Source organism: Oncorhynchus keta, chromosome 28, assembly GCF_023373465.1.
Source record: "Oncorhynchus keta strain PuntledgeMale-10-30-2019 chromosome 28, Oket_V2, whole genome shotgun sequence".
NCBI classification, from domain to species: Eukaryota; Metazoa; Chordata; class Actinopteri; order Salmoniformes; family Salmonidae; genus Oncorhynchus; species Oncorhynchus keta.
Window position 1 is genome coordinate 60,824,077 of NC_068448.1, and position 21,935 is coordinate 60,846,011.

The 21,935-nt window shown below is 44.1% G+C and overlaps 2 protein-coding genes across 47 annotated transcripts in view; both read right to left on the reverse strand.

Moving 5' to 3' along the window:
• LOC118378233 (guanine nucleotide exchange factor VAV3) overlaps nt 1-21,935 on the reverse strand; it is a 153,209-nt gene that overhangs the window by 29,551 nt on the left and 101,723 nt on the right. For all 5 annotated transcript variants that reach the window (XR_008083590.1, XR_008083589.1, XR_008083588.1 and 2 more), the window contains exons 14-20: nt 21,553-21,685; nt 19,820-19,929; nt 14,916-15,017; nt 13,323-13,414; nt 6,762-6,784; nt 5,527-5,560; nt 2,206-2,336 (exon numbers count right to left, since the gene is read on the reverse strand). Coding sequence is in view for 1 of the 5 variants with exons in the window: in XM_052483375.1 (XP_052339335.1) it covers nt 2,206-2,336; nt 5,527-5,560; nt 6,762-6,784; nt 13,323-13,414; nt 14,916-15,017; nt 19,820-19,929; nt 21,553-21,685 (625 nt within the window). In the remaining 4 variants the exon portion in view is untranslated. The remainder of the gene's footprint in view (nt 1-2,205; nt 2,337-5,526; nt 5,561-6,761; nt 6,785-13,322; nt 13,415-14,915; nt 15,018-19,819; nt 19,930-21,552; nt 21,686-21,935) is intronic.
• Nucleotides 6,834-8,462, reverse strand: LOC127912840 (keratin-associated protein 10-2-like). 42 transcript variants are annotated; one of them, XM_052483415.1, is made up of 4 exons: nt 7,958-8,462; nt 7,772-7,864; nt 7,414-7,728; nt 6,834-7,327 (listed from the first exon to the last, which is right to left on the reverse strand). In XM_052483415.1, exons 1-4 carry the CDS (start codon nt 8,254-8,256, stop codon nt 7,090-7,092), a joined length of 945 nt encoding a protein of 314 aa, XP_052339375.1. In that variant the 5' UTR covers nt 8,257-8,462; the 3' UTR covers nt 6,834-7,089. The 42 variants fall into 42 exon arrangements, 41 of the variants coding, with proteins under 41 accessions (XP_052339375.1, XP_052339380.1, XP_052339378.1 ...); XM_052483420.1 differs by having other exon boundaries at nt 7,371-7,728; nt 7,772-7,821; nt 7,908-8,462; XM_052483418.1 differs by having other exon boundaries at nt 7,371-7,635; nt 7,772-7,821; nt 7,865-8,462.

A 21,935-nucleotide genomic window follows, 5' to 3' on the forward strand; every position in this document is an offset into this window, starting at 1 on the left:
CAGCCAGCCATCCAGCCAGCCAGCCAGCCAGACAGCCAGCTAGCCCAAAACACACAAACAAAGAGCTGGAAGGTGTCTGAATGGGCGTGTGCCTCTGTGTGGTTTGGAAAGGCACACACACACACACATTGGCAGGGTAAGCTGTACACAAGGACGGTGATGCCCACACCCTCATCTGGCGTGCTCCTGAAGGCCTGTTATTGTTCTCCCAGATTAAAGTCACATTATGGAAGAATGTGTGTGTTTGTGGGTGTGTGCATGCATACGTGTGTTATAAGACTTCCCCCACACGACAACATGGTGAAATGTTCAGTGTTGTCTGGGTGTAGTTTCAGCGTGTACCCTACATGTTTACGACAGCTCTTCAGTGTTGTCTGGGTGTAGTTTCAGCGTGTACCCTCCATGTTTACGACAGTTCTTCAGTGTTGTCTGGGTGTAGTTTCAGCGTGTACCCTCCATGTTTACGACAGCTCTTCAGTGTTGTCTGGGTGTAGTTTCAGCGTGTACCCTCCATGTTTACGACAGCTCTTCAGTGTTGTCTGGGTGTAGTTTCAGCGTGTATCCTCCATGTTTACGACAGCTCTTCAGTGTTGTCTGGGTGTAGTTTCAGCGTGTACCCTCCATGTTTACGACAGCTCTTCAGTGTTGTCTGGGTGTAGTTTCAGCGTGTACCCTCCATGTTTACGACAGCTCTTCAGTGTTGTCTGGGTGTAGTTTCAGAGTGTACCCTCCATGTTTACGACAGCTCTTCAGTGTTGTCTGGGTGTAGTTTCAGCGTGTACCCTCCATGTTTACGACAGCTCTTCAGTGTTGTCTGGGTGTAGTTTCAGCGTGTACCCTCCATGTTTACGACAGCTCTTCAGTGTTGTCTGGGTGTAGTTTCAGCGTGTACCCTCCATGTTTACGACAGCTCTTCAGTGTTGTCTGGGTGTAGTTTCAGCGTGTACCCTCCATGTTTACGACAGCTCTTCAGTGTTGTCTGGGTGTAGTTTCAGTGTGTACCCTCCATGTTTACGACAGCTCTTCAGTGTTGTCTGGGTGTAGTTTCAGTGTGTACCCTCCATGTTTACGACAGCTCTTCAGTGTTGTCTGGGTGTAGTTTCAGTGTGTACCCTCCATGTTTACGACAGCTCTTCAGTGTTGTCTGGGTGTAGTTTCAGTGTGTACCCTCCATGTTTACGACAGCTCTTCAGTGTTGTCTGGGTGTAGTTTCAGCGTGTACCCTCCATGTTTACGACAGCTCTTCAGTGTTGTCTGGGTGTAGTTTCAGTGTGTACCCTCCATGTTTACGACAGCTCTTCAGTGTTGTCTGGGTGTAGTTTCAGCGTGTACCCTCCATGTTTACGACAGCTCTTCAGTGTTGTCTGGGTGTAGTTTCAGCGTGTACCCTCCATGTTTACGACAGCTCTTCAGTGTTGTCTGGGTGTAGTTTCAGTGTGTACCCTCCATGTTTACGACAGCTCTTCAGTGTTGTCTGGGTGTAGTTTCAGTGTGTACCCTCCATGTTTACGACAGCTCTTCAGTGTTGCTGTAAAAATGCCATGCTGAAACCTACAGTTTCAACAATTGACAAAGCAGTGGATTAGCCACCCCCTGTGCAGTTACCCGTAGCAGTGTGTGACAGACAGACAATGCAGCTAGAAATGCACTGGAGTCACACAGGAGTCACACTGGAGTCACACAGGAGTCACACTGGAGTCACACAGGAGTCACACTGGAGTCACACAGGAGTCACACTGGAGTCACACAGCGCAGAGGCACAGTCAGATTAGAATAAGCTGCCAAACAAAACAGACCAGTCTAAGAAAATCAATTAGAGCCATGTTGATTACTGGATATTGTGAGAATTAAACAGAAATGTTCAGCAGAAAGAAAACTTGGAAAATGACACTTGTTTTCCTTCCACATTGCTCATTTAGTTATTGTCCCAGTCTAATAGGTGTGTCTTTCAATAGGTGTACCTGTACAGTGCTGATACACAACAACGTTATGTCACTGGTCAGGGCAGGGCTTAATGTTTCAGTTTACACAATGGTGCATATGATTCACTGATTGAACAAACCAATTGATTTAGTTTCATCTGAAATAGTTTGTTACCGCATGGTTTGATCAAGAGGGAGGTAACATGTCATGGTGGAGAGAAGTGACACTTCACCTTCCACACACGCACCTAAACACACACACACACACCGATGTCTCTCTCACCTGCCACCAGGAGCTGTGTAGATCGGCACAGACCAGCTCGATGATGTCACCTTGCTGGATGTTGAGGGGCGGGCCACATATGGGACTTGGCACGCCAAAATAGTTCCTGGTCACCAACATCTTAGGTAACCCTGAGAGAGAAAACACAACCACAATATCAGTGTGTTCATATTCATCTATATGGGTGCGTGTGTAGATCTGAAAGCAAAACAATGCACCTTTGCCACCCTCCCACTTGTCACCATACCAACCATCCATATACGACCAAGCAATCTAAAGCTATGAAACAATAGCTTTATCCTTGGTCTTGGTAACATCGCATGTGCTATTGTCCAATTTTCCAGTCATCAAACATTTTTGTTATCCAAAGGTAAAACAAAAGCCAGGTAGAATCCAACCGAGTAGACTAGAAGGAATAGAGCCATATTCTTGGCCATATCTGTTCAATTGTGTTTGTATCTAAGGAGATTCAGTTCAAACAAGAACAGTGTGGTGATGAAGAAAGCTCAGACTCTTATAAAGAGAGTAGAAACAGAAGAGCGCGATGGGGGGGAATAGATTAAGGATGGTCGACAAGAGAGGGATGCAGATGTATTTTAAAGTACCTGTGTTCCTAGGGAAGTCAGGGTTTGGACGGGGGTGGGGGGGGGGTCCTGTGATAGTAACACTTCCTAAACCTCTAATCCTTATGGCCTAAGATAGAGTTGGTCTGGACAGAAGCTCTCCTGTGAGCTGAGAGGGTGCTTAAATACTAGAGAAGCTAGCAGGGCTGAAGATGGGGCTCTCACGGTCACTTCTGCACCCACACACACACGCACAAAAGTGCGCGTGCGCACACACACACTTACACACACACACACACACACACACACACACACACACACACACACACACACACACACACACACACACACACACACACACAAAGGCATGCACACACGCACACACAAGACAAAGGATATCTTCCATTAAGCACGTCAATGCCTTTCTGTCCCCACAGCTGCTCATGACAAGAACTGAGGGAATAGTAACCCGTGCAGTAAGTCCACAGACACCAGAGAGAGAGAGAAAGAGACAGAGATCAAAACGAGAGTGAAAGAGATTGAAAGAATCTCTAAAAAGTTTCTAAAGCCAAGCAGTGGGGTTTGAGAATGACAAAAGAGAGAGGTTGATTATGCTTCATCTCATAGGAATTAATCATTTGGGGGGAGGTGAGCACATTTCTCTGGAAAGATAAAGCATTTTGTGAGAATGAATAGTTGTGAATGGGCTGTGTGAAGGGGCCAAAGGGAGAGTCTGAGTGAGAGACTGAAAGAGAGACAGGGAGTGACAGAGAGAGACTGAGGGAGAGACTGACATAGAGACTGAGAGAGAGACTGAGGGAGAGAATGAGAGAAAGACTGAGGGAGAGACTGATGTAGAGAATGAGAGAGAGACTGAGGGAGAGACTGAGAGAGAGACTGGGAGAGAGACTGAGGGAGAGACAGAGAGAGACTGAGAGAGAGACTGAGAGACTGAGAGACTGAGGGAGAGACTGAGAGAGAGACTGAGGGAGAGACTGAGGAAGAGACTGAGGGATAGACTGAGAGAGACTGAGGGAGAGACTGAGGGAGAGACAGGGAGAGACTGAGAGAGAGAGACTGAGGGAGAGACTGAGGGAGAGACTGAGGGAAAGACTGAGTGAGAGACTGAGGGAGAGACTGAGGGAGAGACTGAGGGAGAGACTGAGAGAGAGACTGAGAGAGAGACTGAGGGAGAGACTGAGGGAGAGACTGAGGGAGAGACTGAGAGAGAGACTGAGAGAGAGACTGAGGGAGAGACTGAGGGAGAGACAGCCTCCCAGCAGAGTAGCTGTGCTTTAATACCAGTACAGAGGCAGAACTGAACTGAGGTCATTTCACACTGAGCAACTTAATGAATCAACAGACCCCAATATACCAAGGGTGACCCCCATGTCTTCATGTACCTTGCAACACTATGCCGTGGATGTCATCCTGATGGAGTGTATGTGGATGTGTGTGTGTGCATACCCGTGCACACGTGCGGTTCTCCTAACTCTTTTAAAATATTCATGATCCCGTTATAGAAAATAACGAGGGGAGACACACACGCACACACACCTGTCGTTCCATCGTAACCATAACCTCTCTCTCATGTCATAATGTTTCATCAAGTTAAGCATGCAGACAGTATAACTGTACTCTAGTTCCTCCTCCTGTTATCAGATGGGAGATAACCTTCTTCAAATATGTGTGTTTGGGTTCAGACCTGTTTCTTAGACCTGTTTACCAGGGAACAACCATTAACTGGTTATTTCCTGGTTGTCCTAGAGTAGCACTCCTAACCTGGCCTATTTCACCCTGACACACTAGTAAACATTCCCCACTCTACTGTAGACAACAGGGTGAGACTGAGGGGTGACTTAACTTGCTTTCTGTTCTGTTTTCCTCTCTGTATCTGATTCCTGCAAAAAGTCTATTGAGTCAGGGGTAACGTGTGTTAGCTTGCCCTAACAGGCACAGACACTAGTACGTGAGAATATCAGTGAGGAGAACCGAGTCTCAGAGCATGAAATGCATTTCCAACAACACAAGGACAAACCCTGTGTTAGCTCACCTTTGAGCAGACAGAACTATGCGAGTGCGGACAATTATGAAACGATAAGGGCCCAAGCAATCAAGTGCCTATTGATTTCACTGCATGGTGGGTCAATAAGGATTTTCCACAGTATAACAGGCAATTTACGCCCTCCTCCTCATGTAGCTGTGTGTCTATGATTTGAGAGTTTGCAGTATGTCATGGTCCATTCCAACAGAGGAAGAAGGAGGGTGAAATTAAAAGAAAGAGAGATAAAATAACAAAAGAGCCAGCGAGAGAGAGAGAGAGAGAGAGGGGAAGGGAGAGAGAGAGAGAGCGAAAGAGAGAGAGAGGGGAAGGGAGAGAGACAGAGAGAGAGCGAAAGAGAGCGAGAGGAGATAGAGGGGAGAGAGGCAGAGAGAGAGAGAGAGAGAGAGAGAGAGAGAGAGAGAGAGAGAGAGAGAGAGGGGAAGGGAGAGAGACAGAGAGAGAGCGAAAGAGAGAGAGACAGAGAGAGAGCGAAAGAGAGAGACAGAGAGAGAGCGAAAGAGAGAGAGAGGAGATAGAGAGGGGGAGAGAGCAACAGAGAGAGAGAGGAGATAGAGAGGGGGAGAGAGCGAGAGAGAGATTGGGGAGAGAGAAAGAGAGAAAACAAGAGAGAGAGCGAGGAGGGGGGATTATATGACTGATGTGAGTGGGTAGGAGATGGCTGTTATTACCATGTTGTATTCAGAATGCACTAACCTGGATCTGAGCGCTGTCCTTGCACTGATTTTTCCTGCAATGGAAAAAAACAGGCACCATGATTAACTACTGTGACACACACACAAACACACACACACACACACACACACACACACACACACACACACACACACACACACACACACACACACACACACACACACACACACACACACACACACACACACACACACACACACACACACACACACACACACGCACACACACTGAAACTCTCCCTAACCTACTACCTGCATACTGTACATCCCTAACATACTGTCCATACATACATCAATCGTATATGTTCATTGTGACACGCACACAGTGACATGTATTCCAATGTAATAAAGCTGACCAGATACTGTAGCAAGCAAACCTGCCATGATGAGAAAATGGGGCATGCCTCCAGTTGGAACTCATATATACATATATAAAGTGATAACTTCAATTCCTATACGGTAATTGTACAGACCCACACAAACCTCCCCCACTGCTGTAGGGTAAATGGGTTAAATAAGTCATACTCTGTAGGGTTGCATTGCATCACCAGTAAATGCATTTCTATCTAGCGTTGCATGCTAAATAACAGATTTATCTTGTTGCAGTGAGATGAATATAGAGGGACTGTTTGGGTAATGCTATGATTATGCCTGCTCTGCTGTGCAAACACACAATGAATATGTCATCCAATGCTATCTCTGCAAACAGACATAGCATGCATTGAGCCAATATGCATTTTTACGCATAATGCATTATAACCTCCATCATAATTTATAACCTCCATCACCATTTATAACCTCCATCACCAGTTATAACCTCCATCATAATGTATAACCTCCATCACCAGTTATAACCTCCATCATAATTTATAACCTCCATCACCAGTTATAACCTCAATCACCAGTTATGACCTTCAGAATCACAGAACCGAAATCTATCTTAGTCACCTTCAAAAAAACATTCAGAATAGTTGCCAAAGTTGATACATTTCTTATCGTGCATTTTCAATGAAACACATGGGGGTGGCAGTTATACGCTAAGACCTGGCCTTCACAACTCTCCAATCATCTACAGAAGAATTGTATTCACTATCTATCGGCTCACGCTAAAATAAGTCAAGTCAATTGGAGTTCCTTCGGCAATATCCACAGAGAGGGGAACGTCTTCAAAGGGTAAGAACAGAACAGAGCAGAACTTTGGAAAGGGAAAGGAGATAGAAACACACACTGTCTTACCTGAGTTCTGAAGGAGCCCGGATCTGAAAGGAGTTTGAAAACAGGCATGGTGAGTGGGTTACAAGGAGAACGCATAACAGCCACACACACACTCACGATCACACGCACAAACTGTTACCCAACACACACACACACACACTCTCTCACACACACAGTGTTCCAGCGCTGCAGAAGCACTCTCTCATTAGTGAAGCAGAAAGCAACTCGCGGTACTGTCTACTCTTTTTACTCATTGGTTTGTTGTGTTGTGCTGAAGGTACCTGACAGGAGTAAACCACTTCAGGGGGGCAGGGCTGACGACTGTTCTGACAGTTTGTTCTCTGTTAGTTCATTGGCTCTCCTGGGACGGGCTACACCCCATCAACAAGCACCCCTCCCCCTCCCTCCTCCCGCTCCCTCTACAGCAGACAGCCAGGCAGCTCTGGATCGAACTTTGACCTGTTACACAAAGTGACGCTGAACAGTGCTGATAACGAAGAGCAGAGGGAGTGAGAGCCAACTGGGACCCGAGGTAAACAAGCCTCACCTGCAGAACACACTGGAGACAGAGTACTGTAAACACATACCTCCTGCAGAACACCCTGGAGACAGAGGACTGTAAACACATACCTCCTGCAGAACACCCTGGAGACAGAGTACTGTAAACACATACCTCCTGCAGAACACCCTGGAGACAGAGTACTGTAAACACATACCTCCTGCAGAACACCCTGGAGACAGAGTACTGTAAACACATACCTCCTGCAGAACACCCTGGAGACAGAGTACTGTAAACACATACCTCCTGCAGAACACCCTGTAGACAGAGTACTGTAAACACATACCTCCTGCAGCCTGCAGAACACCCTGGAGACAGAGTACTGTAAACACATACCTCCTGCAGAACACCCTGTAGACAGAGTACTGTAAACACATACCTCCTGCAGCCTGCAGAACACCCTGGAGACAGAGTACTGTAAACACATACCTCCTGCAGAACACCCTGTAGACAGAGTACTGTAAACACATACCTCCTGCAGCCTGCAGAACACCCTGGAGACAGAGTACTGTAAACACATACCTCCTGCAGAACACCCTGTAGACAGAGTACTGTAAACACATACCTCCTGCAGAACACCCTGTAGACAGAGTACTGTAAACACATACCTCCTGCAGCCTGCAGAACACCCTGGAGACAGAGTACTGTAAACACATACCTCCTGCAGCCTGCAGAACACCCTGGAGACAGAGTACTGTAAACACATACCTCCTGCAGCCTGCAGAACACCCTGGAGACAGAGTACTGTAAACACATACCTCCTGCAGCCTGCAGAACACCCTGGAGACAGAGTACTGTAAACACATACCTCCTGCAGAACACCCTGGAGACAGAGTACTGTAAACACATACCTCCTGCAGAACACCCTGGAGACAGAGTACTGTAAACACATACCTCCTGCAGAACTGCAGTCATAACGCTGTTCCAAGGCACAGCATTCATTGTTGTAATGCACATTCCTGATTGTCCATGGATGTTGTGATTGTGTTCTGTTTTCCTGTCAATAGCTGCTTTGTGTTGATGAGGTTACTATATCTATTGCTACTCAGCCAACATCAGCCATGCGTTAATAACCGCTTAACAAGCAAGTTGGTAGTGAAAGCATAGTTGCAACATAACATATTGCAGCCAAGTGCATTCTACTTTCTAACACTGTAAAAGGGACTAACATTTATCTCCACATGGGAGACAATTGGGATTTTCTCCAGCCCCCCCGTGGCATGACAGTAATCTATTCAGGGAAGCTAGTGACCAGGTGTGGCTGGTGACTGTGTTATTGCACTGCTGACCTGACCTGCACTGCTGACACACACACACACACACACACACACACACACACACACACACACACACAGGCCCCTGACACACTCACTGCAAGTCAGGGGAAGTCTGCAGGACCTGTTTGTTGTGAGGAATGTCATAATCAGTCTACTCTAATCACTCATGTTCTGTTCCCATTGCATGTGTGTGTGCATGTGCATGTGCGTTTGTGTGTGCGCTTGTGTGTGTGTGTGTGTGTGTGTGTGTGTGTGTGTGTGTGTGTGTGTGTGTGTGTGTGTGTGTGTGTGTGTGTGTGTGTGTGTGTGTGTGTGTGTGTGTGTGTGTGTGTGTGTGTGTGTGTGTGTGTGTGTGTGTGTGTGTGTGTGTGTGTGTGTGTGTGTGTGTGTGTGTGTGTGTGTGTGCATACGCGTGCGTGTGTGTGTGTGTGTGCAGTTTAAAGGTATGTATAGTGAGTGAGCACAGTGAGTGCTCAATAACACATCTAATGTTATTTGATTGGAGTCATATAAGTGTTCAGGTTTCATACTCTGACCAATCCCCATACACAGTGACTATGAGCTTTTCTTTTATTGTAGGTTAATTATTGGCAGCTTTTCAATTTACTTTCAGGTATACACATTAACATGAACTATACATATTAAGAGCATACATACACAAGTATGTGGACACCCCTTCAAATGAGTGGATTCGGCTATTTCAGCCATAACCGTTGCTGACATGTGTATAACAATGAGCGTGCAGCCATGCAATCTCCATAGACAAACATTGACAGTAGAATGCACAATACTGAAGAGCTCAGTGACATAGGATGCCACCTTTTCAACAAGCCAGTTTCTGACCTTCTAAAGCTGCCCCGGTCAATTGTCTAGTGCTGTTGTTGTGAAGTGGAAACGTCTAGGAGCAACAACGGCTCAGCCGCGAAGTGGTAGGCCACACAAGCTCACAGAACAGGACTGCTGGGTCTGTCCTCGGTTGCAACACTCACTACCGAGTTCCAAACTGCCTCTGGAAGCAACGTCAGCACAAGAACAGTTCGTCGGGAGCTTCATGAAATGGGTTTCTATGGCCGAGCAGCCACACAGAAGCCTAAGATCACCATGCGCAAAGCCAGCTGTCGGCTGGAGTGGTGTAAAGCTCACCACCATTGGACTGTGGAGCAGTGGAAATACAGTTTGCATAGTGTAAACTGTAACGTTTGGTGGAGTAGGAACAATGGTCTGGGGCTGTTTTTCATGGTCGGGCCCCTTAGTTCCAGTGAAGGGAAATCTTAATGCTACAGCATACAAAGATATTCTAGACAATTCTGTGCTTCCAACGTTGTAGCAACAGTTTCGGAAAGGCCCTTTCCTGTTTCTGCATGACAATTCCCCTGTTCACAAAGCGAGGTCCGTACAGAAAATGTTTGTCGAGATTGGTGCGGAATAACTTGACTGGCCTGCACTGAGCCATCAACTCCATCGAACACATTTGGGATGAATTGGAACATTGACTGTGAGCCAGGCCTAATCGCCCAACATCAGTCCCCGAACCTCACTTAGCTCGTGGCTGAATGGAAGCAAGTCCCTGCAGCAATGTTCCAACATCTAGTGGAAAGACTTCACAGTAGAGTAGCAGCAAAGGGGGGACCAACTATATATTACAGTTTTTTACAACAGCTAGGAACAATTTCTCAATACTTATGTCTCTTTTTCAAAACTTTTCACACAGTGAGCACAACATCAGTCTATGTGGGCTAAACGGTGGATCATGTTTCATTGCTTTGGCACAAAATGCATTCCATGACTGCATCTTTCAAATGTCATGATTTCTTTTCTCACTCAGACACAACCACCACCAAAACTCTGTGTACCTACAGGCAAATTTACACATGTTTACATACTCTTTTCAAAACTGTTAAACTTAAGTTCAAAACCTAACATAACACAAAATTGAATAAGACTACATTTCTACATTTCTACAGTAATATCGGATTGAAATGTATTCCAAATCTAAAAAATGAAATACAATTAGACCAAAACCACAGCTGATGCCCATTGTAGCTGAACACCTACCCAGGTGTTCGTCTTTCAATTTCATTACCATCTATACAAAAGGGGACATCTTAGGAATAATGCTGTACTGTAATATAAACATGGACCCAGCCAGAGATAGAGAAGTGGCTGACAGAGGAGGAAGAGTGGCTGGGAGAGGGAGAGGAGTACGTATGTGTGGTGGAAGAGGACCGAGAGGAAGCTCAAGAGCTGTAGTCTCAGATACGATTAGGGCGACTATAATTGATTATGTAATAAATCATGGTCTATCAATGAGAGAGGCTGGTCTGAGAGCGCAGCCAAATCTGCAACGCTCAACAGTGGCATCTATTGTGAGAAAGTTCCGGCAAAACAACAGGTGAGATGTGCATTCTGCCAGGGCATCTGACTGAACTGCACATTACAGAAGTCAATTGAGCAAAGCCACCAAACCCTCTTGTGCGTAATTGTTTTTGGAATTCTGCTTAGGACCCAACAGTTACCTCCCACAGGCAGGAAAGGTAGGATTTTCACTGCTGTGCAGGAAACTGCAATCGTTGATATGGGAATCAGAAACAATGGCATGAAACTCACAGAGATTCGGGACAGAGTGTTGGCAGACAACATTACATTTGGAAATATTCACAATGTAACAATAACAACTATTTCTAGAGTCCTGAAACAACATAAAGTCAGGATGAAGCAGTTGTACACTGTCCCCTTGGAGAGGAACTCTGAACGAGTCAAGCAACTCAGGAACCAATATGTCCAGGTAAGATGACTATAAAATACAGAACTGGTTATGAACTAAACCAAACAGGGCAGAGGCACACCATGGCATGTTTTTAGGTATAATGTAAATGACCGTGATAGCCTAACTCTTATGTTGCATTGTGGATTTATTTTAGAGAATCATTGAGATTGAAGCCAGGCAAACAGCCCACATATTCATCTTTGTGGATGAGGCTGGTTTCAACTTGGCCAACACGGCGGCGAGGAAGGAATGCGATTAGAAAAAGAGCCACAGTGGATGTCCCGGGCCAGAGGAGTGCCAACATCACAATGTGTACAGCAATATCCTCTGATTGATTGCTGTTACACAAACCGCTAATTGGGTCATACGACACCGAGCGTCTCATTACGTTCCTGGATGACCTCTATGGAAGGGTTGGGTCAGGTGAGGAAAGGGTTGCAGTGAGGCGAAATAGGCCAACGTTTGTAATAGTGTGGGACAATGTGGCATTTCACCACTCCTGTGCAGTCACAGAGTGGTTTGCAGCCCATCCCAGGATGGTGTCACTTTTCCTCCCACCTTACTCTCCATTCCTCAATTCCCATAGATTAATTATTTTCCTCCTTCCTTACTCTCCATTCCTCAACCCCATAGATTAATGATTTTCCTCATGATCAAATGTCCACCCTGGACACAATGAATACTGGATGCCTGGACATATCTGCAGAAGATTTCCAGGGATGGACCAGGCATTCCAAAATATTCTTTCCTAGGTGTATTGCCCAAGAGGACATAAGATGTAATGTCGATGAGAACCTGTGGCCAAATGCAGAAGACAGGGTTGACTAGCATTGCTACTGTATCTGTATTGGTAGATGGTGTATATACAAATTCTTGTATTTTGGAATCACTCAATTCCAAACAATGACATAAAAGATATTGAAGCATATTGCATCATGTCTGATTCATTCCTGTAACATATACTACAGTCAATTCTAAACAGTAGAGAGGTGTCATTCTTGATTCTTGTTTTGTAAAGACATTTTTACAAAAGAAAACATTGTGTAATGCTTCCTGTTGTTAGTGTTTTTTAGGTCATTGCTTTATGAGTGACAACGTGTGCTTGTTGGGTGACAACCTTTGCTAGTGTTACGGAAGAATGAGTTGATTTGAGACATGTATGAAGAGTTTTGGTAGTTTTAGTGCATTTTGGATGTGAAATTAACTACTGTGCCAAGCTGAAAGTTGGTTAGGAGAACTGTGTGAAGAGTTTTGAAAAAGTGACCTAAATATTGAGAAATGGGTCCTAGAGATGGTAAAAAAAACCTGTAATGCTCATGATTTTGGAATGAGATCAGACTGTTAAACAGCCACCACGAACATTGAGTGGCTGCTGCTAACACACTGACTCAACTCCAGCCACTTTAATAATGGGAATTGATGGGAATTGATGTAAAATATATCACTAGCCACTTTAAACAATGCTACTTAATATAATGTTTACATACCCTACATTATTCATCTCATATGTATACGTATATAATGTACTCTATATCATCTACTGCATCTTTATGTAATACATGTATCACTAGCCACTTTAAACTATGCCACTTTGTTTACATACTAATCTCATATGTATATACTGCACTTGATACCATCTACTGCATCTTGCCTATGCTGCTCTGTACCATCACTCATTCATATATCTTTATGTACATATTCTTTATCCCTTTACACTTGTGTGTATAAGGTAGTAGTTTTGGAATTGTTAGTTAGATTACTCGTTGGTTATTACTGCATTGTCGGAACTAGAAGCACAAGCATTTCGCTACACTCGCATTAACATCTGCTAACCATGTGTATGTGACAAATACAATTTGATTTGATTTGATTTGATTTTGACAAGCAGCTGTCCACATACTATCGATCATATAGTGTATGTACTGTACTACTTGTAGTGTACTGCTTTCTTGAGTCTGTGTTTTGAGGGGGGTTCTCACCTGTTTTTCCACAGCTGCCAAACCTCCCCAGACATTCCTTATGGGCTCCAACACCACACTTGGAGCAAAGGTACCCCTGGTTAAAGATACCCCTGGAAGAGAGAAGAGAGAGACAACCAGTGTTACTCAGTGTGGCATGTGTGTATGTGTGTGTGTGTGTGTGTGTGTGTGTGTGTGTGTGTGTGTGTGTGTGTGTGTGTGTGTGTGTGTGTGTGTGTGTGTGTGTGTGTGTGTGTGTGTGTGTGTGTGTGTGTGTGTGTGTGTGTGTGTGTGTGTTTAACTATACTTGTGGGACATTGTGTTGGTTAAGGTTAGGTTTTTGGTTTAGAGTTAGGGTTAGGGTTAAGGTTAGGGTTAGGGTAAGAGTACGGGTTAGGGTTAAGGTTAGGGGTTAAGGAAAATAGGATTTTGAATGGAACTGAATTGTATGTCCCCACAAGGTTAGCTGCGCAAGACTGTGTGTGTGTGTGTGTGTGTGTGTGTGTGTGTGTGTGTGTGTGTGTGTGTGTGTGTGTGTGTGTGTGTGTGTGTGTGTGTGTGTGTGTGTGTGTGTGTGTGTGTGTGTGTGTGTGTGTGTGTGTGTGTGGGATAAAGAGAGGCAGTAAAGAAAGAGGAGGAGGACGAAGAGTCTTTAAAAGATGTGACTTGATGCCATTCCAACTCCCCTGTCTCGGGTTCAACCATCCGTCATCGCCTCTCCACTCCTCCCTACCTGCGGCGGTACTGTCTTTTACATAACCACTCCAGAACCTCCTGCTGATTACAATGATGTAAAGCCCGGCCGCCCCAGTCTGACTAACTCTCCTGGTGAGCCACACACACAAACTAGAATTAGGGTTGAGCCAGGGTGTGGACATCCATGGTAGCTAAGGTATGGGTTAGGGTTGAACCCAGATGTGGAATTGAAGCTGGGGTTAGGGTTAGGGTTATGGGTGAGGCTAGGGTTAGAGTTGAGCCAGGTTGTGGACATGAAGCTAGGGTTAGGGTTAGGGTTATGGGTTAGGGTCATGGTTACACACAGATGTTGTAAACACACCATGCTCAGTCAGCTCACACTCTTGTAACTCCCCTTCTCGCCTAGTATATTTGTCCTCTTGCATGCTCACATATATTTTAAATGTATTTTCCCCATCTGACATCCACCTGGAATGGGCAATAATGGGCCATATAGGGTCATCAGCTGGGTCTTCTTCACATCATGCGCCCCCAGCCATGAAGTGATCCATATATTTAACTAGGTAAGTCAGTTAACAACAAATTATTATCTACAATGACGGCCTACCGAGGAACAGTGGGTTAATACCTGCCTTGTTCAGGGGCAGAACAACCGATTTTTACCTTGTCAGCTCGGGGCCAGTAACCTTGACACCCAACGCTCTAACCACCAGGCTACCTGCCGGCCCCAAACAATATATACCCATTGGTTGTAGACACAGGTTCAGGGTTGTCAGTCAAAAAGCTGTTGCTGTCCCCTTGAGCAAGGTACTTAACCCTAATTACTCCTGTAAGTCGCTCTGGATAAGAGTCTGCTAAATGACTCAAATGTAAAAGAACATGTAGTATGTGTGCGTGTGTGCGTGTGTGACCCTGTACCTTAGCAGCATGTGGCAGTAGCTACAGGATGTAATTCTGTCGAAGGTGTGCATCTTGAACTCATGGAAGTTACTGGTGCCATTCTCTGGACGTATGTTGGATCTACAAGACATGGGCAAGAAAGGATATGAAGATTAGAAAAGACAAGTGCAATCGTACATTGGCAGTTTCACATTGTGACGTTAAGGTAACTGCAGTCAGCTATACTGGTAGCAAATCTCGGTTCCACATTGGAACTTGACTGTAGCTCTACAGTCTACATACAGACTACACGGGTACTTTGATACAAGCTCGGCAGTTTCTGTATTACTTCCATAAGTCGTTATGTTTACATGTTGCCCATAGTAACACCTGACGTCAGGGGCCTTCACCTAATTTTTGACAATTATAATAAATAAAAAACCTGGTAGCAACCCGAGACAGACTTCCTGATTCTTCCCACATGAAAAAAATATGACAGTATACTGTAGAATACTACACTACACAATGTAGTATCCCTCGATCATGTGTAATACTTACTATAGAATGTTGTAATATACTGTAGAATACTATAGTAAATACACAAGTAATGTTCGCAAAACCGCTACAGTGCACAAAAACACTACACTGCTTTTAACTATAGTAAATACCAGACTATTTCATTTGCATATACCTAACCCATTCCCCTCCCCATATCACATGTTGTGCCACCCATAAGTGAGAAACCTACATGCCAAGTATACACCATATTGTGTTCTCTACAGGTTATAGAAAAGAGCAGAAGCCTTTTTCCAAATTGTGTTAGGTTAGTGCCATATTGGGGCGGCAGGGTAGCCTAGTGGTTAAAGCGCTAAACTAGTGACCAAAAGGTTGCAAGATCGAATCCCCGAGCTAACAAGGTAAAAATCTTTCATTCTGCCCCTGAACAAGGCAGTTAACCCACTGTTCCTAGGCTGTCATTGAAAATACTAATTTTTTCTTAACTGACTAGCCTAGTTAAATAAAGCTAAATATATATATATACATATTCTAAAATGGATAAACAATTATGTCCCTCATCAATCTACACACAATTTATTACGTAAATAACAATGAAACTCGAATTTGAGCTCAGGTGCATCCTGTTCCCATTTTTTAGATGTTTCTACAACTTAATTGGAGTCCAACTGTGGTAAATTCAATTGAATGGACATTATTTGAAAAGGCACACATCTGTCTATATAAGGTCCCACAGATGACAGTGCATGTCAGAGAAAAAAACCAAGCCATGAGGTCAAAGGAACATTCCGTAGAGCTGAGGAAGGGTCTGGGGAAGGGTACCAAACAATTTATGCAGTATTGAAGGTCCCCAAGAACAAAATGGAAGAAGTTTGGAACCACCAAGACTCTTCCTAGAGCTGGATGCCCGGCCAAACTGAGAAATCGGGGGAGAAGGGCCTTGGTCAGGGAGATGGTCACTCTGACAGAGTTCCAGAGTTCCTCTGTGGAGATGGGAGAACCCACCAGAAGGACAACCATCTCTGTAGCACTCTACCAATCAGACCTTTATGGTAGAGTGGCCAGACGGAAGCCACTCCTCAGTAAAAGGAACATGACAGTCCCTACGGTGAAGCATGGTGGTGGCAGCATCATGCTATGGGGATGTTTTCAGCGGCAGGGACTGGGAGACTAGTCAGGATTGAGGGAAAGATGAACAGAGCAAATTACAGAGAGATCCTTGATGAAAACCTGTTGCAGAGCGCTCAGGACCTCAGACTGGGGGTGAAGGTTCACCTTCCAAAAGGACAATGACCCTAAGCACACAACCAAGACAACGCAGGAGTGGTTTCGGGACAAGTCTCTGAGTGTTCTTGAGTGGCCCAGCCAGGGCCTGGACATAAACCCGATTGAACATCTCTGGAGAGACCTGAAAATAGCTGTACAGCGATGCTCCCTATCCAACCTGACAGAGCTTGAGAGGATCTGCAGAGAAGAATGGGAGAAACTCCCCAAATACAGGTGTGCCAAGCTTGTGGTCTCATACCCAAGAAGACTCGAGGCTGTAATCGCTGCCAAAGGTGCTTCAACAAAGTACTGAGTAAAGGGTCTGAATATTTGTATAAATGTGATATTTAATTATTTATTTATTTTTTAATTTGCAAACACTTAAAAAAAATGTTTTTTTTATTACAACATTCATACTATAGTTAACTGTATATACTACAGTAAACTACAGCTAACACGACAGTGAATACTATAGTATTTATTCATGTGGGTTAGGTCAAGTAATCCAGAGTTAGTTTGACTACAGTGCCATTATATTAGCAGTCTAAATGTGTCTCATCCTCTTCACTGTCTTGAACTGAACTGAGCTGCAGCACGTGACAAAACAACAGTACTGGGATCAGTCAACAGTCTCTCCAGGGAGCCAAGTGACTCAGTGATTGTGTGCCAAAGAAACTGAAGGAGCGTTTCTCTCTCGCTCTCTCTGTCTCTTGCTCTCTAACTCTTCTGCCTCTCTCTTTCTGTCTCTCTATCTCTTTCTCTTCACAGTCTCCCTGAAACTCTCTCTCTGTCTCTCTCTCCTGTCTCTCTCTCTCTCCGCTCCAAACTCATTAATTCCACTGAGTTAATCAAGCTCATGCTTCTCTCAGCATTGCGTCACGCCTTTTAACTTTTTTCTTCCCCTATTTTCTATTTTCTTCTCTGATGCTGTCTTTTTTCTTCTTCCTTCCTTTCCTCCTTTTCTCTTTTTGTTTCTGATATCACCGGCATAGAACAGTCCAACGTACTATTTCATATAATTGACCCTTCACTAAGCCCTGCCCCAGAATTTTCGGCAACCAATGGATTTTCAATGGATAGCAACTGTCGTTGAGTCCAACACCTCGGACATTCTCATCTTTAAATCACATGAAAGCCAGTGAATGCTATGGCAAAAACTGAGTTTAAATGACTGAATAATTGGGGAGTACTTGCTTCTGTGATTCTTGAATCCAAAATGATACTGTTGCTATATTGTTTGCTAGCTCAGCTGGTTAGCTAGCTCTCAGTCTCACCAAACATAGCTAACACCAGCTAGCTAGCCACTTAAAATAACTTATTTTCAAAATGTTTAAATATTTATTTTTATTTAACCTTTATTTTGGTCATGCTGAGACCAAGGTCTCTTCTACAGATAAGCCCTGAATTACATAAATTACTGAAAATACACGAATCAATATAAATACCAAATAAAAGCGGAAAGAAAAACACGATCATAACAACAAAAAACACTCATCAGTAATAAGGTCGTCAATCAGCTTTGTGAATTTCCCGAGAGGAACCAGAACATCACATTTAACTACATTTTGAAGATTGTTCTACAAATAAGGTGCAAATAAACTATGTAAAAAAAAAAATGTTAGCTAGCTAATTTAGCATGTTATGAATAGAGCTCCCATCTGCTGTCGACATCAGGATAGTTATAGCTTCGACTGCGTGCTGACAGTGAATTCAGAGCCATTCAGTTGGCTAGCTACACAACAAACATTTAACAGGATCCTGTGAAGCAATTGTAATGACAGTCCACCACAACATACCCAAGTGTTTCCTGATTAGCAAGGGCTAGTCAGTCTGTGTTTCATTTCATTGTGTATTGCAAACACAGTTTGAGATCATTGTGGGGGGATTTCGAATGTGGTTGAATGGGGAATTGGGCTTCCAGGGAAAATGTTGTCCGAGGTTGGAACAGTAACCAGGGGGGGGCGGGTCTTAGCAAAGGGTCAATTGTCCCCCCCCCCCTTTTTTTTGCTGTAGCAGGTGCCCCCCCATCCCGCTGTAAACAAATTGTAAATGTCCTTATCAACACTAACAAAGCATCTAATAATCCCAGGTCCTCTGATCTCCACTCCTCCTCTCTAAAAAGCTACAGTGTGAAAAGGACCCCTGTCCTCCACTAGATGACCAGATGTGTTTGGGGTTTGGCTCAGTGGTATTTATGATGACAAGTGCATGTTAGATCACATGTGCGGGTGAAGTCCCCAACGAGACTGAGATAGATGACACAGACGATTTACAGGGACAATGTTCCTATATGGCCAAGTGTGCATGTAGTTGAGTCAATGGACTACTTGATAAAACCCATTCTGAGTCAGTCACTAATCAGCTTCTCTGTCAGGACATTGTTAGATATCCAGTCTATTACAGAGTGAATTTAACATACTGGTGTTCATTCAAGCAATTTGATAAAGTAGTTAAACATCCCCTTTATATTTGGCAATATTTGGCACAGTTTTATGTTTTTGTGCAAAGTAATTATAGAACATACAGTACACAAGTTTTATTCATTAATCAAAGCTGAAACGCTTGTGTGTATTTGCAAAGGAGGCGCTGTTCTCATGCAAGCATAATATATAATTGCACCATTCACTGAAAGGAGTTTTGATTGTCTAAGAAATAGTTATATAGGTTTTTTCCAGGCAGTCAGTTCTGGTTGTTGTATCAGTCTGGTGATTTGGAGCAGGTGAGGGGAGGGGAGTCTTTGGTGTCTTTAGTGTTTCAGAGCAGGGTGCCAGGAGAGTTCAGGACTGTGACACTCATTAATCATGATCTGTACTTACCTGAATAACTGGAAGAATGACACGTCAATACTGTGACAGTAAGGCAGTACACACAAGAGAGGACACACACAAACACTTTATCTGTCTCTCTCACAGAAACACACACACACACACACACACACACACACACACACACACACACACACACACACACACACACACACACACACACACACACACACACACACACACACACACACACACACACACACACACACACACACACACACACAACACACACACCGCTGCAAGGGGAGTGAGGCAGAGGCATGACATGGGACAGAACACACACTGCTGCAGGGGGAGTGAGGCAGAGGCATGACATGGGACAGAACACACACTCACATGGCCATGCCAAACTGCTCCAGCCATTTCTTCTTCAGCTCCTTGGTTTTGAAGAACAACTCGAAGCCACTCTGCCCCTGGTTGTGTGTCAGGTAGAACCCATAGGACCACTACAACAGGAGACAAAAAGGGCAATGAGAGAGTGAACTAGAGAGATACAGAGGGAGCTAGATGAGGGGGTCATAGTGAGGTAGAATGGGGTAGTCAACATAGAAAGAAATAGAGTGGTATACGCAGGGGGAGAGAGAGAGAGAGAGAGAGAGAGAGAGAGAGAGAGAGAGAGAGAGAGAGATAGACTTTAACCACTTGTACATTGTTACAACACTGTATATATACATAATATGACATTTGTAATGTCTTTATTGTTTTGAAACTTCTGTATGTGTAATGTTTACTGTTCATTTTTATTGTTTATTTCACTTTTGTATATTATCTACCTCACTTGCTGTGGCAATGTAAACACATTTCCCATGCCAATAAAACCCCTTGAATTGAATTGAATTGATAGAGAACACTGTATATAGACATAATATTAGACATAATATGACATTTGAAATGTCTTTATTCTTTTGGAACTTTTGTGAGTTTAATGTTTACTGTAAAAAAATATATATATTGTTTATTATCTATTTAATTTGCCTTGACAATGTAAACATGTGTCCCATGCCAGTAAAGCCCTTACATTGACATGGAAATTGAGAGAGATGAACCAGTGTCCATGCAGCCCCAAGGCAGATAGGACACTGCAGAACTTAATCACTAAAGATTAGCCACCTTAAAGACTAGCCATTACTCCAGCGTCCCTGACAACAACCTGCTACAACCACCTCTCCTTGTTATTACACAGAGACAAGGCTGTCTTGAAAAAGGTATCCACATTTCAGTACAATAAACAAGTGTATATTCAGAGGTAATGTTGTGTGTTCTGCTAGAGTTATCTTTCCTACAACGAGGGCTCTGTAGTCTGCATGTACCTTACTGCTCAGTGCTCAGGGCAGCTGTGCTTATAAAAACAATGAGAACAGCCATTAAAGGGACAATCAAACTACAAATGGATGTACAAATTCCAGATTGACCATTTAAAGTGGTCTTCAGGCTGCAGTGATTGGGCTAAGCCACCAGCCAATCAGATAAGAGAAAGAGAGCCTCTTGACCAATCATAGGGTGTGTATAGGGGGTAGGTGGGAGGTCGTGTGAGAGGGTGGGGTTTGAAAACAAGCACTGTACACTATAGACCAGCATTCGTAGATTCCTAGCCTTATACAACAGACAAGGGGTTGTCATTCATGTAATAGGAAAGATGCATGCTGCTTAGATTTTGGCTTGATTATTGTCTCATTTCTTAACAAATTAAAGTTATTATAATCTAAATGATTATTATCCCCTGGGAAGCCATTGTGCAATGTATCATTATCCACAACAGTGAATATTATACTTTGCTGGGTGCTTGTTGCTGTGTGTGTGTGTGTGTGTGTGTGTGTGTGTGTGTGTGTGTGTGTGTGTGTGTGTGTGTGTGTGTGTGTGTGTGTGTGTGTGTGTGTGTGTGTGTGTGTGTGTGTGTGTGTGTGTGTGTGTACCATCAGGCACAAGGCAATGTTTAATAAACACACCATCTGGGGAAAAGGCAAGCTGTTCTATCCATCAAATCAACACAATATCTGATCACGCTCGTCAATGAATGTGGCAATCTCAATATGTGTCTGATTCGCTTTTAGTGACGCACGCACGCACACCTTCCTGTTCTCCTTATCTGACGTGGGGTTGTTGGTGATCTTGAAGTGGTGCAGGTCGATCACCTCCTTCATCTCATAGTTGTCTCCTCTCCTCTTACAGACGATCACAGCAGCATCGAACAGGAAGATGTGCCTGTGGTGTCAGAGGAAAGACACAGAGGGAGAGATAAAAAGAAGGTAAAGGAATGAGAGGTCTGATCACAGAATATTGCTGTTCCCCAGTGCTTTATTCCTGCCCCCAAACACACAATGTTTCCACTTCACAGAAGTCTTTGTCAGGTGAGATAAAAAGATGACTTTGGTTAGCATGAATACCCTTTTCAGAATGTATTATAAGTGCATTTGTAATGCCTGATTGAGTGATGCGTAATGCACTACAATAG

Coding starts and splice junctions, on each gene's coding strand:
- LOC127912840 (XM_052483383.1), bottom strand. CDS start 8,256: ATGTGCATTACAACAATGAATGCTGTGCCTTGGAACAGCGTTATGACT. Junction 8,058..8,150: donor TCCAGGGTGTTCTGCAGGAG/GTATGTGTTTAC, acceptor AGGCTGCAGGAG/GTATGTGTTTACAGTACTCT.